Genomic DNA, 17000 nt, shown 5'->3' with positions numbered 1-17000 from the left:
GATGTTTCTTTTGTTTGGTGTTAGTTTATGATTGTATGTGGTATTGCATTTTTATTGATTATTCTTATTGGTCTTATTGTTGAACTGCGGGTAATTTTTCATTTCACCACACATTTATGTGTATGTGACAAATAAACGACTATTGACTATTGAATCTCATTATTACTATTAATTAAAAATTATTAAACAGAACAGTGCAGGACAAGATCAGCCCCTTTGGCCCACGATGTCTGTGCCAACCATGATGCCAATTTAAACTAATCTCATCTGCCTGCATATGGTCCATTTCTTCCAAATTCACGCATCTGCCAAAATGCATCCCAAATGTTGTTATTATATCTGATTCCACCACTTACCCTGGCTGAGGGACCCAGGTATCAACCACAATGTGTAAAAAAAAAATTGCCTCAAAATTCCCTTAAACATTCCCCCAGTCATCTTAAAGCTATGCCCTCTGGTATTTGGCATTTCTATCCTCGTTAAAAAAAACTTTCTACCCATTCTATGCCCCACCTCTCCACTGGCCCCACCTCTTTCTCTCTCCCTCCCCCTCTGATTCTATGACTGATCATAGATCAGATAAGCAGTTAAGAAAATATTTTGAATTCCAGAAGTCAGTTGTAGTATTGGGCAATGATTGATAACGCAACATGTTAAGTAATTCCTCAATTCTGCTGAAATAAGAAACTACAATTTGGGGAAGTCAAAGAGTGGAACAGATGATATTGGCAGAGTTATTTGATGACAAAGGTGGCTTCAGTTGAAGCTATGCAGAATTATATTCAAGCGCAAAAGCTTTACATCAACATTCCACCAAAAAGGCATCGACAGAAGTCAAGAGACAAGAAACTGCAGATGCTGGAAGCTTGAGTAAAGCACAAAGTGCTTGAGAAACGCAAGCACTTCTGAAGGGTCCGGACTCGAAACGTTCCCTCCACACATGCTGCCTGATCTGTTGAGTTTCTCCAGCACTTTGTGTTTTGACCTACACAAGTCTCATGGCTTTGCCCACATGACTATTTAAAGCCTCAACAACACGTAGCTCAAACAGTGGGTTTTACTTACCATCCATTTCTACCAGGAGCTGGTTTAAAGTGTTCTCTTGTTCACTTTGTCCTCCAAAATTACCACGACCCCTTTTCCTTCCAACTGCATCTATCTCATCAATGAATAGGATACAGGGAGCATTTTTACGAGCCATTACAAATAGATCTCGCACCTAAAAGGGAAAGGCACAGGATGGAAATTTTCTAAAATCAGTGGGGTTTGTTTGTTTATCAATTTGTAAAATAAGAAAACCCGTGCATTTAAACAATGTTCTTCATAGTCTTTGGACACTCAAAAGTTAAAAGGTGAAGGTGAAGGTCTCTTCTGAAGTACATAAAATTTCTAGATACAAAATAGCATCAAGGAACACAGGGAGAGGGCAGAATACAGTATCGAAATGGAGAGTTGGCAAAGATCATATTTAGGTTCAAAGGGCCAAATGGTCATCACCTGCTTCTATTTTCTAGTAACAGAACAGATGGTGCAACAGTAGAGTTGCTGCCTCACAGCGCCAGAGACTTAGATTAGATCCTGACTACGGATGCTGTCTGCTAGGAGTTTGTACATTCTCCCCGTGACCTGCGTGGGCTTTCCCCCCGAGATCTCCGGTTTCCTCCAACACTCCAAAGACATACAGGTTTGTAAGTTAATTGACTTGGTAAAATTGTAAATTGTCCCTAGTGTGTGTAGTCTTAATGTGCGGGGATCGCTGGTCGGCGGGGACTCGGTGGGACGAAGGGCTTGTTTCTATCAGGTCTCCCTGCAACCTCAAGCATTCCAGAGAAAACAATCCAAGTTTGTTGGACTACTCTGCAATCCAGGCATCATTCTGGTAAACCTCCCCTGCACCCTTTTCAAAGCCTCAACATCCTTCCAATAGTGTGGTGACCAGAACTGCACAAATACTCCAAATGCAGCCTAACCAACTCTTATAACTCTTGCATCATGACTTCCCGACTTTTATACACAATGCCCAAAACAATGAAGGCAAGCATACAATGTGCCGTCTTTACTATTCTATCTAGTGCCGTTCATTTTCAGGGAGTTATGGACTTGCCTACAAGGGGTTATGACTTCTGCGAATCTCTGGCCCACGGACAGCTTAAAGTAGAGGAGTGTCCTGGGTGTTAATGAGATCAGGTATTGAGAGCACACATAAGCAGCGGACCACCTCAGAAACTACATACCCGCCTGTCCTGACAGCCGCCTCTTGCATCTTACGTGGAAGAACCTGCACTTCTGCATTGGCAGAAACTACTCAAATCTCAAAACTAGCGAAGCTGGAAGTTACCAAAATAATAAGTACCGGCACAGTGATGCAGCTAATAGAGCCGCTGCCTCACAGCGCCAGAGACCCAGGTTCGATCCCGACCTCGGGTTATGTCTGTGTGAAGTTTGCATGTTTTCCCTGTGACGTGGGTTTCCTCCCACATTTGGAAGATATGTGGGTTTGTAGGTTAAATGGCCTCTTTGAAGTGCCCCCCCAAGAGTGTAGGGAGTGGATGAAACAGTGGGATAACATAGAATTAGTGTGAACGGGTGATCGATGATCGGAGTGGACTCGGTGGGCTGAATGGCCTGTTTCCATGCTGTATCTCTAAATTAAATCAAAACAAGGGAGTGCCCCAAAACAGGAATGTACTAAGTCCTCCCACAACAGTACATAAACGCATGTTAGGAATCCAAATGACTTGTCTCCCTCTGCAGGCCGTCTTGTATTGTGCAACTAGGACAAGAGACTTGTTGGTCTCCCAGCACAGAGATGTCCGTCAGGGAATGTTGCCTACCAGACCATTCCAGACCGCAACGCTCTGTGGGGTAGAACCACAGTCTAGTGTTTTCTGCTGTTGGACATTGAGGGGCAGAGTCTGGCGGGGACCCCTCAAACAAGGGAAGGGATATCACCCTAGGGGGCCACACAAGTGGCAAAGGTGCAATAGATAGGTGCAAACTATACTGAGAATAACACCATTGAATGTACAGTAGAGACACTGTGAATGTGTGAAGAGTCTTTGCACAGTTTTTGTCTTGTATTCCGAATAAAGTTTATTTTTGAAATGAAAAAAACTTGGCATCTCCAGTCACCAATTCATCAAGCACCATTGAACACAGAGTGCAAGTGAGCATATCACCTCAGTGTCAACATTTGACGAAATGATAAATAATAAAAGCTGGGGCAAATTGGCAATGTTTATTACCATTGTTCAGAAAGGGATTCATACCACAATGGAAAAGCCGAAATTTTGTGTTATATTTTGTCTGTCTCTATCTTGCAACTACTGGAACGTATACAGCACTAAAACATTTTAATGGAGAGCCAAATAGCAACCTGCTTCTTCATGTAGCTTATAGAAGACAATGCATTTTCTAACTATAGTTTTAGGTTTTAGCATTTAGCTGGTTATTTGCAAAGCCAGAAAGTTTTAACTAATTGTGTGTGAGCAATCATGGCACAGGTCCACCACCGATTTTCCGGCAACTGATACAATACAATACAATGCAATATATCTTTATTGTCATTGTACAGGGGCACAACGAGATTGGGAATGCGCCTCCCATACGATGCAATAAATTAATTAGCTAGTCAGTATTAATTAAAACAACCCAATGAAACAAATTAGAACAGTTTTAAAACAGAATAAAGTGCAAGTAGGTCTGTGCCGGTTCACTGTGCGATGTGACCATCCGGCTCAGCAGGACCGGGGACGAAGCTGTTCCTGAGTCTGGAGGTGCGGGCGTAGAAGACCTTGTATCGTCTGCCCGATGGTAGAAGTTCGAACAGACTGTTGCAGGGGTGTGAAGAGTCTTTGTGGATGCTGGTGGCTTTTCAGAGGCATCGTGTGTTGTAGATGCCCTCCAAGGCTGGTAGCTGTGTTCTGCCACCTCCTTTAATCTGGACAAAATTACGCGGGCGCACTGAATTCACACGTGCAAGTCCACACGGAAATGTGGTGCCTAGGCCGGGTGAGGTGGCCGATCTTAACTTCATCGGGGCTTCTGCGACCAATCAATGGGTGGAATTTGCCTGGAACTCTGGAACACCAGCCTGGCCGGACCGGGCAGATCCGCACCCACAGGGCCACTTCCGAGCCAGCTAGCCAGTATCTCTGTTCCGGTAGTGTTCAACTCCTCTCGGAGGCCAGCGTCACTACCACATTTGCAGCAGATTTGGTAAATATCGGGTTGGGGGGGGAGGGTCAGCCCAGAAGTCCTGCTGTGAAAGTGGCATCTTGGGCCCGTGTGCAGTCGCCGATGCGACCCGCATCGGGACATCCGAGGGCACCGCATCAAATAGCGCCTCGACTGCCCGTGCAAGAAATGTAAAATGAATTTATATTTAATCTTTGTTTTGTTTAAGTTTCCAGCAGTCCATGGTGCTTTAATAATAATAATAATAATAATAATATTCATTTATTGTCATTGCAACGAGCACAACAAAATTAAAAAATAGCCAATCCTGACGGTGCGTAAAAACATATATGAAATAAATGCAAAAACAAATAAATACAATTATATTAAGTACAAAAGTTTTAACCGTGTTTAAAGACAGGGGAGGGATATTCGTGCCTTTTCTATCCTTATCTCACACATCTTGGGCAGCGGTAGAGTTACTGCCTTACAGCAAATGCAGCGCCGGAGACTCAGGTTCGATCCTGACTACGGGCGCCGTCTGTACGGAGTTTGTACGTTCTCCCCGTGACCTGCGTGGGTTTTCTCCGAGATTTTCGGTTTCCTCCCACACTCCAAAGACGTACGGGTATGTAGGTCAATTGACTGGGTAAAATGTAAAAATTGTCCCTTGTGTAGGATAGTGTTAGTGTGCGGGGATCGCTGGGCGGCACGAACTCGGTGGGCTGAAGGACCTGTTTTCGCACTGTATCTCTAAAAAAAAATCTAAATGTTTAAATCTTTTTATCTCTGACCTTTGTTCAACTATCTGCTTATCAAAAACCCTATCTGCATCAACCTATCACTCGCCAGGCTTTGTCCTGCTCCTCCTCTCTTCCAGCTTTCTTCCCACCATCCCCCACCCCCCCCCCCCAACCACATTCAGTCTGAGGAAGGGTCCCGACCCGAAATGTCACCTATCCATGTTCTCCAGAGATGCTGCCTGACCCATCGCTGAGTTGCTCCAGCACTTTATTTTTAACTACTATATCTGTTTATTTTACAAATGGATAAAGACTTACTCTGGCAGGTCCGACGCCGACAAACATTTCCAGGAATTCAGAACCGTTCACAGTGATGAATGGAACATTGGCCTCCCCTGCAGTGGCCTTGGCTAACAGTGTTTTGCCAGTGCCTGGAGGGCCCGTGAGAATTGCACCCTGTAAGGGAAAGGTGTAAACCTCATTAGACAGTATTTTTTAAGACTTTAGACTGTAAAAATACAACGCTGAAACAGGCCCTTCGACCCACTGAGTCCGTGCCGGCCGTACACCAACAGTATCCTACATGCTGGGGACAGTTTACAATTTTATCGAAGCCAATTAACCCACAAATCTGCACGTCTTTAGAGTGTAGGAAGAAACCAGAGCTCCCGGATGAAACCCATGCGTTCACAGGGAGAACGTACAAACTTTACACACCGATAGCACCTATAGTCAGGATCAAACCTGGGTCTCTGGCGTAGTAAGGCAGCAACTCTACCGCTGTGTCACCCTGGTGCCTCCAAATCAAGCTCACTTACTAATTCACAGGAGTAATGTGTAGATCAACACAGAAGGTAACATGCTGGATATATTTCATACATACTTACCATCTTACCAAATGCAAGACAACAATATTTTCATGCAGGCAACAATATAAATTGGCCCACATATCCAAAAATTAACTAGCTTAAAAAGATAATTTAAAAAAACATCAACACTGTTTCAATAGACAATAGGTGCAGGAGAAGGCCATTCGGCCCTTCGAGCCAGCACCACCATTCAATGTGATCATGGCTGTTTATATAGTGTACTGGTTGCCCATATTTGCAGAATATTAACTTTTTTTTACCTCTAAGTCTCAGTATAATAGATATCTCAATGCCAAAACAAAACTTACAGGACTGGGTAATGGTACTACTTTCAACAAGCTATCAGTAAACCTTAATTCTACCTTAAAAGGACACAATGTGCTGGAGTAACTCAGAGGGTCAGGCAGCATCTCTGAAGAACATGGATAGGTGACCTTTCGGGTTGGGACTGAAGAAAGGTCCCGACCCGAAACGTCACCTATCCATGTTCTTCAGAGATGCAGCCTGGTCCGCTGAATTACTCCAGTACTTTGCGTCCTTTTTTTGTAAACCAGTATTTGCAGTTCCTTGTTTCTTGTTGTTAATTATACATTAATCCACCTATATCCTTCCTTTGTCCCGCCCCCCTGACATCAGTCTGAAGAAGGGTCTCAACCCGAAATGTCACCCATTCCTTCTCTCCTGAGATGCTGCCTGACCTGCTGAGTTACTCCAGCATTTTGTGAAAAAATACCTTCCGTTGATACCAGCATCTGCAGTTATTTTCCTACACTGCCTTAATCAGCTTGGATGAATTTCGCCTGAAAACAAGGTAGCTCACCTTTGGAATTTTTGCTCCAAGTTCTTGATACTGTTTTGGATTCTTCAGAAAATTAACAAATTCCATTATTTCCAACTTTGCTTCCTCACATCCTGCCACATCCTTGAACTTTACATCAATTTCGTCCTTGAGAACCTTTGCTGTTGTTTCTCCCACACTGAACAGTCCACCCATTCCGCGCCCGGATCGGCCCATGCCCGCTGATCCTCGTCTCAGGACGAACAGCAGAAAGCCAATGATCAGCATAGTCGGAAGCATGCTCAACAGAAACGAGCTAAGCAAAGGTGATGAACAAAACAATTCAAATGTAAGATGGGAGAATTCATTATCATATCTTATGCACAATATCCAATGTTTAGAAACACGCAAGCGATAAATAAAACGGCAATACAATACAATACAATACAATATATCTTTATTGTCATTGTACCCAGGGGTACAACGAGATTGGGAATGCGCCTCCCATACGATGCAATAATTTAAGTAATTAACAGCAACCCAACGAAACGAAACAATTGTAACAGTTTTTTTTAGACAGGGTAAAGTGCAAGTTGATCTATGCGTTGTGGCCATCCGGCTCAGCAGGACCGGTTCATAGCAGCTATGGCCCTGGGGATGAAGCTGTTCCTGAGTCTGGAGGTGCGGGCGTAGAAGGCCTTGTACCGTCTGCCCGATGGAAGGAGTTCGAACAGACTGTTGCAGGGGTGTGAAGGGTCTTTGTGGATGCTGGTGGCTTTTCTGAGGCATCGTGTGTTGTAGATGCCCTCCAAGTCTGGTAGCTGTGTTCCGATGGCCCTCTGAGCTCTATGGACTACCCGCTGTAGAGCTTTCCTTTCTGCCTCCGTGCAGCTGAGGTACCACACAGGGATGCCATGCGTTAGGATGCTCTCTATGGTGCAGCGGTAGAAGGTCGTCAGCAGCTGTTGGGGTAGACCAGACTTTTTCAGTGTTCTTAAGTAGAACAGTCTTTGTTGTGCCTTCTTGACCAGCGCAGCAGTGTTATTGGACCATGTTAGGTCCTCCGAAATGTGAGTGCCCAGAAACTTGAAGCTGGACACTCTCTCCACACTGTCCCCGTTGATAGAGATCGGGGCATATTCCCCGTTATGTGACCTACGGAAGTTGATGATTAGTTCCTTGGTCTTGGTGGTATTTAGGGACAGGTTGTTATCCGAGCACCAGTCCGCCAGGTTCTGCACCTCCGCTCTATAGTTTGTTTCATCCCCGTTGGTGATAAGCCCGATCACCATTGTGTCGTCTGCAAACTTGACAATGGTGTTGGTGTCGAATGCAGGAACACAGTCGTGTGTGAAGATGGAGTAGAGCATGGGGCTCAGAACACAGCCCTGTGGTGTGCCAGTACTCAGGGTGATAGTGGAGGACAGGTGCGGGCCCATTCTCACTGCCTGCGGTCGTTCCAGCAGGAAGTCCAGGATCCAGTCACATAATGACGAGCTGAGGCCTAGCTGATGGAGTTTGGTGATGAGCTTGGTGGGGATGACCGTGTTGAAGGCGGAGCTATAGTCTATGAATAGCATCCTCACGTACGTGCCCTGTCTCTCTAGGTGAGTCAGGACAGTGTGAAGAGCCAGAGAGATGGCGTCCTCTGTGGATCTATTTGCCCTGTATGCAAATTGATGTGGGTCCAGTGAGTCAGGGATGCTGGATTTGATGTGTGAGAGGACCAGCCTCTCAAAGCACTTCATGACTATCGGCGTTAGGGCAACCGGGCGATAGTCGTTCAGGTTGGAGATCTTTGCTTTTTTCGGCACCGGAACAATGATAGCCGACTTCAGGCACTTGGGGACCGTAGCTAGAGATAATGACAGGTTAAAGATCCTGGTGAATACCTCAGCCAGCTGTTCAGCACAGTCCTTCAGTACCCTTTCTTGAACTCCATCCGGTCCTGCAGCCTTGCGTGGGTTGACCCTTTGCAGAGCGCGTTGTACCTCCTGTGTGTTCAGTTGCAAGACCTGTCCCACCGCCTCGGCTGGGGTTCTTTCACTCAAGGTGGTTTTGCCAGTTTCAAAGCGGGCAAAGAAGGTGTTAAGCTCGTTGGTCAGTGCCATATCGCTGTGGGGGCAGGCAGGGCTGCTCTTGTAGCCAGTGATGTCCCTGACACCCTGCCACAATGTTTTATAGAAGACACAAATTGCTGGAGCAACTTAACGGGTCAGGTAGCATCTCTGAAAAAAAAGGATGGGTGACATTTCTGAGGAAGGGCCCCGACCCAAAATGCCACCCATTCTTTTTCTCCAGTGATGCTGCCTGACTCGCAGAGTTCCTCCAACACTTTGTGTCTTTTTTGTAAACCGGCATCTGCAGTTCCTTGTTTCTTCTTCTAATGTTTTATGGACATTTCCAATTAACAGAAACTAGTCGGAGAACTAGGTTGGGGGAGGGACGGAGACCATAAGTGATTGGGGCAGAATTAGGCCATTCGGCCCATCAAGTCTACTCCGCCATTCAATCATGGCTGACCTATCTCTCCCTCCTAACCCGATTAGATATAGAACATGTTAACAGGCCCTTCAGCCCACCGAATCCACGCCGACCATTGATCATCTGTTCACACAATTCCCTTATCCAATTTATACATCCACTGCCTATAGGGAGGGATAATTCTAGAGCTCCATCCCAACTTTGTATTGTTTGCTCTTTGACTATTGCAACCGGCTGAGTGCCTAAAATGCAACTTAAAACAACCGCAGTACTGAGGGAGGGCTGGCATTGCTGTGGGCCAGCGAGGGAGGGCTAGTAATCAGCTAAGGGCCTGGTGCCCACACCCGGGACTCAGTGTGTGCATGGAGCACACTGCGGCTTGGTGCAGCCACCAGCCCTCGCCACACACACATCCAGGCCGCTGCAGGGCCACAATCCCTGCCCTGTCCACCGCCAGGCCCGGCACCGGCGGTAAACACCGCCTACGATCAAAATAAAACGTGCAAACCCATCCATACAGGGATCCTTGGGTTCCCCAGCACCCACTCTATCCCCCAGCACGGGCGGCGGTCCCGGGCAGGCTGCCCTCTCCCAGGATGGCGGCGGATTACATTCTCCCTCCCTCCCCTCTCCTCAGAGAGAGGGAAAGCAAGGATTACTTGATGTTAGAGAAGTCAATATTCATACCCACTGGGTTGTAAACTGCTGGCTTGCATAAAGATCCTGGTGAACATATGATATGGTTCCACAGGATGGCAGGCACAAAAAGTGATGGTCCTCAATGTCTTTATTCTTGTGTGTGCAGGACTACACAGCTCTCAATTTTGACTTTGCTTTTGTTACACAGAACACATTTCCAAACAGAAATTAATAGCAAAGAAACCACAAGCTTACCCATCACTCTCGGTGGAATATACGACAGGTACCCTACTTTCACCTTCGATACCCTGTTCCTGCTGCGCTGACTCCAGATTGCGTTCAAAAGTATCCACACTGCCAATATTGAACCACACGTACTGCTGTAGAAACAAACCAGTACAAGCACATGAGCATCAGACTCGTTACACTCTCTTACAATGAAGGTGTATATTGCACCTTAAATTGATTTAATTAAAGGTAATAAACAGGAATTGCAGTTGCTGTCTTATACCAAAGATAGACACAAAATGCTGGAGTAACTCAGCTGTTCAGGCAGCATCTGTGGAGAAAATGGACAGGTGATGTTACAGGCTGGGACCCTTCTTAATAGAAAATTGTGGGCGTAAGTGTGCAAATTGTGGGCGTACGTGCAAGCTTGGCTAGCTTACAACCCAATGGCATAAACAGTGAATTCTCAAATTTAGGTAACTATCTGGTAAACAACCCTTGCCCCTGCCCCTTCCCTGTGCCCCACCTGGACACACACCCATTTCTCCCCTTCCACATATATTCCTTCCTCTGGCTTCACAATTCGTACCTGTTCTATCCTTATCTCACACTTCTTGTCTTTTCATATCTAGCCTTTGTCCAACCATCTGCCTGGAAAAAATCCCCCTCGCCTGTATCCACCCATCGCTTGCCAGCCTTTATCGTGTCCATCTTCTGTTACAGCTTTTTTGCCCCAACCACAATCAGTCTGAAGAAGGGTCCTGACCCGAAACATCACCTATCCATGTTCTCCAGAGATGCTGCCTGCCCAGCTGAGTTAATCCAGCACTTTCTGTCTCTTTTTTCAAGAATGCAAGTGATTAGGTTGAACAATTTTTCATTTGTCCTGTACATTAGTTAAATTCCATCAGGAAGATTTGTTGCAGTAATATGGTGAAAAAGATTAAGCATAACTCGTATGCCATCAAATTGAAGACACTGGATGAAAACGAATTTCGGGCGACAACTCAATTTGAGAGAAAATGCTCCGAAGTCCCTTGCAATCAACAATCAAAGGGTTTTGCAAGGTCAAAGAAGTCCACACATACTGATGGCATCACTTCCATTCCCTTTGAAGTTGCCATGTGGTGAAGTTCATGTGTATTGTGGCTCACGGTGAAAGCCACACTCAGTGGCTGGTGGCAGTCGAGGAAGACCCTTGGGATGACAGAAGGGGCCTGTCCTTCCCAGATATGGGAGATGAAGCCATTGATTACATTTGTCTCCGTCATCTGAGTAAGGAAGTTGGAACGTCATGTTTCAGTTGTATAAGACATTGGTGAGACCGCATTTAGAGTATTGTTTCAGTACCGGGCACCTTGTTATAGGAAAGATGTTTTTAAGCTGGAGCGGGTACAGAGAAGATTTACAAGGATGTTGCCAGGACTAGAGAGTCTGAGCTATAGGGAAGAGGTTGAGTAGGCTGGAACTCTATTCCCTGGAACTCAGGAGGATGAGGGGTGATCTTATAGAGGTGTATAAAATCATGAGAGGAATAGTTCGGGTAGATGCACAGAGTTTCTTGCCCAGAGTAGGTAAATCGAGGACCAGAGGTGAAGGGGAAAAGATTTAATAGGAATCTGAGGGGTCACTTTTTCACACAAAGGGTGGTGGTTGAGTTTGGGACTATCATCAGGTCATAAGGGATAGGAGTAGAATTAGGCCATTCAGCCCATCAAGTCTACACCACCATTCAATCATGGCTGATCTATCCCTCCTTCCTAACCCCATTCTGTTGCCTTCTTCCCATAACTTCTGACACCTGTACTAATTAAGAATCTATCTATCTCTGCCTTAAAAATATCTATTGACTTGGCCTCCGCAGCCTTCTGTGGCAAAGAATTCCACAGATTCACTATAGACATTTCTCCTCATCTTCCTAAAAGAATGTCCTTTAATTCTGAGGCTATGACCTCTAGTTCTAGACTCTTCCACTAATGGAAACATCCACTCCACATCCACTCTATCCAAGCCTTTCACTGGTCTGTATGTTTCAATGAGGTCCCCGCTCATTCATCTAAACTCCAGCAAGTACAGGCCCAGTGCTGACAAACGCTCACCATAGGTTAACCTACTCATTCCTGGGATCATTCTTGTAAACCTCCTCTGGACCGTCTCCAGAGCTAGCATATCCTTCCTCAAATATGATGCCCAAAATTGCTAACAATATTCCAAATGCAGCTTTACCAGCGCCTTATAGAGCCTCAACATTACATCCCTGTTTTTGTATACAAGCCCTCTTGAAATAAATGCGACCATTGAGTCTGCTTTCTTTACTACCGCTTCGACTTACAGATTAACTTTTTGGGAATCCTGCACCAGCCCTCCCAAGTCCCTTTGCACCTCCGATTTCTGGATTCTCACCCCACTTAGAAAATAGTAAAATTTATCCCAACGTTTAAGAAACAGGTAGACAGGTATATGGATAGGACAGGTTTGGAGGGATATGGACCAAATGCAGGCAGGTGGGACAAGTGAAGCTGGGGCATATATGTATAAGAAAATAACTGCAGATGCTGGTACAAATCGATTTATTCACAAAGTGCTGGAGTAACTCAGCAGGTCAGGCAGCATCTCAGGAGAGAAGGAATGGGTGACGTTTCGGGTCGAGACCCTTCTTCAGAAGCTGGGGCATGTTGGCCGGTGTGGGCAAGTTGGGCCGAAGGACCCGTTTCCACGCTGTATCACTCTATGACTTTCTCCTCCAGAGCCTTTCTGTTTTTCAGTTGACATTTTGTTACACTGTGGTGGCAGTGAAGCTGAACTGAATAATTTATTGAATCAGTCAGGTTTTTGTTCCTTTGTTGTTTTTATCTCCTGAGCCTCAGTAACACTTTTAGTTTGATAAGTATCTCAAAATGTTTCATTACTATACAATGGTGGCATGTAGACATGTAAACTTAAATTCTGTTAAATAGTGCACATTTTAATTCACAACAATCTTCAAACGGTAGAATATTGCATAAATGAACTTACCCCATCCATGGTTAACTTATCTGGAGAAAAAACTACTCTAACATAGCGTTTGTTTACGACTTCCAGCCTGTCCACCTAGCAAGGAGAAAGGTTTTAGTTAGTAACAAACTCTTTGACCCAACTAATCTTCATTTCAACAGGGCAACTGTAGTACAAGGCACCCATCTTCTGTATAGTAATTAAATGTTCAAATGCAATTACAAATGTTTATAATAAAGGTCAAATAAATAACATATATAAAATAATGTCGATTCTTTGCAGTCAAGAATTACAAATGTCAGTCGTTTATTCACTTTAATAAAAAATATTCTTTAAATCTAACAGGTTTTGTTTTAGAAAAAGGTATATGCATTATTAATTGTTTTTCCAAAGTGACTTTGGAATTTTCCCATATCTTCATTCAAACTTTATCATTCTCCTTATGTTCAAAATCTATCTTGGCATGGGGCTTTATTTATGGAAATAGCTGTTAAGTTATGAAATACTTCCACAAAAATGATTCCTATCACAAGTTTGATAATGTTATAAAACTTTTATAGTTTGTCTCATCAGCATTTGCATAGATTTGAAATGCATCCCATCAACAGTTCAGTTTAGTTTATTGAATTTGGAGGTGTGTGTTTTCACAATTCTGTACCTCTTGCCCGATGGAGAGGGGAGGAGAAGGAGTATAAGAAAATAACTGCAGATGCTGGTACAAATCGATTTATTCACAAAATGCTGGAGTAACTCAGCAGGTCAGGCAGCATCTCGGGAGAGAAGGAATGGGTGACGTTTCGGGTCGAGACCCTTCTTCAGACTGATGTCGGGGGTGGGACAAAGGAAGGATATAGGTGGAGACAGGAAGATAGAGGGAGATCTGGGAAGGAGGAGGGGAAGGGAGGGACAGAGGAGCTATCTGAAGTTGGAGAAGGAGTGATCAGGATAAGACCTGTCCTTGATTATGCTGGTGGCTTTGCCGAGGCAACGTGAAGTGTAGATGGAGTCAATGGAAGGGCAGTTGGTTTGTGTGATAGTCTGGGTTTGGTCCACAACTCTCTGCAATTTCTCGCGGTCTTGGATGGAGCTGTTTCCAAACCATGCTGTGATGCATCCCAATAAAATACTTTCGACAGCGCATCTGTAGAAGTTGTTGAGAGTTGTTGGGGTCATGCCGAACTTCCTAAGCTTTCTAAGGAATTACATTTAAATTTCTGCAGGTTTTCAGAAAAACTGAATTGACCTAAGCATTATTAAAGTTAAACAAACCATTAGCCCATTTCATGGCACTTGAGAATCCAAATTTTCCATACACCAAATAGTAATGATAAAGTTTCAGTTTAGTTTAGAGATACAGCATGGAAACAGGCCCTTCGGCCCACCAAGTCCGCACCGACCACTGATCACACGTTCACACTAGTTCAATGTTATCCCACCTTCTCATCCACTCCCTGCATACTAGGGGCAATTTTACAGTCAACAATTATCTATAAACCCGCACGACTTTGGAACGTGGGAGGAAACCAGAGCACCCGGAGGAAACCCACATTGTCAATGGAGAAGGTCCAAACTCCACAGACAGCACCCGAGGTAAGGATAAAACCCGGGTCTCTGACACTGTGAGGCAGCAGCTCTACCAGCTGTGCCACCCTAAAGAAACCAATAAAAGTGATTTTCCATTACCCAAATGGCTTTAATGTGTGGGGATTGCTTATAATCACCCTAGACGGCCATTTTGATCAGGCATATGAAGCAGCAGCTATTCTCTGGCAATGAAACGAGTATCTTCACCCTTAAGTAAATCCATTAAAGTTTCTGAAGCGTCAACATAACTCAGCTGCAGTTACAGCCAACAAAATGTGTCAATGGTGGGCTTGTTTCTAGAATCCTTGAAATACTTGGCAATGTTTTTAAAGTATCACAGTGAAAAACTATATTTGTCATACATTTTACACTTACATAAAGAATCTGGAATGTGATTCCCAAAACTACAGTGATGTCGTGGAAATTAGAAGCACCTGTCTATGTAATTATGCAGCTGCCTATTATAAAGCAAACTCTCAGAATAAAGAAAATTGAACACATTTTGACACTGCATTTGACAGATGTCAATATGAATTTTACGTAAAGGAAAGTGCAACAGGTTTTACAATGGCGAGACATGTACAGTGATTCAACACTTACTATTCCTTTCGTTAGGTAGTTATTGACAAAGTCTTTCCATGTAACCTCACGACCAACATTCCTGAAGAAAAGGTAATAAGTAACAGTTGCCCAGAATGCTGCACCTCCTATGAAGTAAAGCCGAAATTCCTTATCATCCCATGGAATTTCACCCTAGAAAGTAAAAGGCTATTAAATACGAAATGATGTAAATAGTTCTTACGTTATTACAAATTAAGATGCAGTAGTTCTATGAGCTAAATATCTGCTCTGCTGAAAATATATAACATGAAACCAATGTTAGGGCACAATACTAACATTGTAAATTTTGATTTTGAACACTACACAAACACGCATTCCCTGACTTGCATAGGGGTTATGTTGTGTGAATCTGCTGTGAAGTCAGATGCAAGGGTTCACAGAGCGGCAGTTCAGCAGCACCAGGGCACTTTCAGTGGCATGCGGCCTTCTGGGTAAGCACTGCCGCCATTGCCAGCTTTTTTCTGATGTAAACGAGTGATCGTACAGTGTTGTGGAAATTACAAAGTGCCTTGATTGCACTAAGGACTGAGTGCAGAATTGTTTACATCAATGAGGGTTTACGCAAGTTGTCTATTGTGTAAATTGGGGAATATCTGTATTCACAACCGAATTCAGTCTTGAAATCAAATTCTACTTAATGCTCTGCATTCTTTACTCTTATCTGCCTGCACATAATTCATATCCTTTAATTCACTGCATATCCACGTGCCTATGCAAAAGTCTCTTAAATGCCGCAAAAGAACATAGAACAGAAAATTCCATTGATGATTCTAATAAAAACAAAATAAAACAAAGTTAAACTCTCAGTTAGTCATCAGGGGCAAGAACCTGATTGATTTTCTGTACTCCTGCTCTGGGATAAACAGAAATGAGCAATAAACGTTTGCCTTACCATCAGCACACACATTCTAGTACAGAATTTTATAAAGCTAATGTTGCAAATCAATAACCTTTAATCATGATAAATGTCATATTAAGTAAATACAGAAAACATTGGCAGGTCAGGCAGCTTCAGAGGATAGAGGAACAAACCATTTCTGGTTGAAAACACTCCATCAGAAATATGAAAGTTGTGGAAAGGATGGGGAGAAATGGGTAGGACAACAGTGTATCAGTGAAGCGAAGGTTGCTATGGAGATACGGTGTTTAAATCATCTAATTAATTCCAATGTTAACTTATTCGTTTCTCCATAGATGCTGCCTGACTTGCTAAATGTTTCCAAAACTATCGAAACATAGATATTTTACTTGTAATTAAAAAAAGTGTCAGGAACTCTGGAAAATGAAACTTGCAGGACTGGATGAAAGCACAAGTCTTCCACAGTTACCTTCTGCAACCTGGCCCACCAGGTAGAATCATCTTTTCGGCCTCCTTTCTTTCCACCACTTCCACCACCTGAACCATTCGTCCCGAGACGCTGAGAATTTGTAGATTTTGTCTCTGTGAAAAATACATCGATATCAAAGAAGAGCAAGTCAGTCTCTATCTTCAATTTGTTATGTCGCCATACAGTGTGATTCGAGCGTAGACTCGGCGACCATTTCGCCGAACACTTGCACTCAATCCGCCAAGGCCTGCTGCATTTCCTGGTTGCTAATCATTTTAACTTCTCTTCCCATTCCCACACTGACTTTTCTGTCCTGGGCCTCCTCCAATACCAGAGTGAGGCCACATGTAAACTGGAGGAACAGCATCTCATATTGCCCTTGGGTAGCTTACAACCCGATGGTATGAACATAGGATTCTCCAATTTTAGGTAACTACAAAACCGCCCCTTTCTTCCCCGAAAGCCCCCCTCCCCTCACCTGCGGGTAAATCATCTATTTTTCCCTTCCCTTTCCTTCCTCCAGCTTCACAATTCGCAACGCTAATCCTTTTGTCTC

The 17000-nt window shown here is 44.1% G+C and overlaps 1 protein-coding gene across 3 annotated transcripts in view; it reads right to left on the bottom strand.

Annotated features, from left to right (window-relative positions):
- The window catches only part of afg3l2 (AFG3-like AAA ATPase 2), a 49731-nt gene that overhangs the window by 17343 nt on the left and 15388 nt on the right, over window positions 1-17000 (bottom strand). For 2 of the 3 annotated variants that reach the window (XM_078398083.1, XM_078398084.1), the window contains 7 exons: window positions 16445-16557; window positions 15096-15248; window positions 12933-13007; window positions 9945-10069; window positions 6609-6882; window positions 5238-5375; window positions 1066-1219 (listed from right to left, as the gene is read on the bottom strand). In XM_078398083.1, coding sequence (XP_078254209.1) covers window positions 1066-1219; window positions 5238-5375; window positions 6609-6882; window positions 9945-10069; window positions 12933-13007; window positions 15096-15248; window positions 16445-16557 — 1032 coding nt within the window. The remainder of the gene's footprint in view (window positions 1-1065; window positions 1220-5237; window positions 5376-6608; window positions 6883-9944; window positions 10070-12932; window positions 13008-15095; window positions 15249-16444; window positions 16558-17000) is intronic. The other variant, XM_078398085.1, reaches the window with a different exon arrangement.

This window comes from Rhinoraja longicauda, chromosome 4 (genome assembly GCF_053455715.1).
Source record: "Rhinoraja longicauda isolate Sanriku21f chromosome 4, sRhiLon1.1, whole genome shotgun sequence".
In the NCBI taxonomy this organism is placed as follows: Eukaryota; Metazoa; Chordata; class Chondrichthyes; order Rajiformes; family Arhynchobatidae; genus Rhinoraja; species Rhinoraja longicauda.
This window is presented reverse-complemented; position numbering and strand designations above follow the sequence as displayed.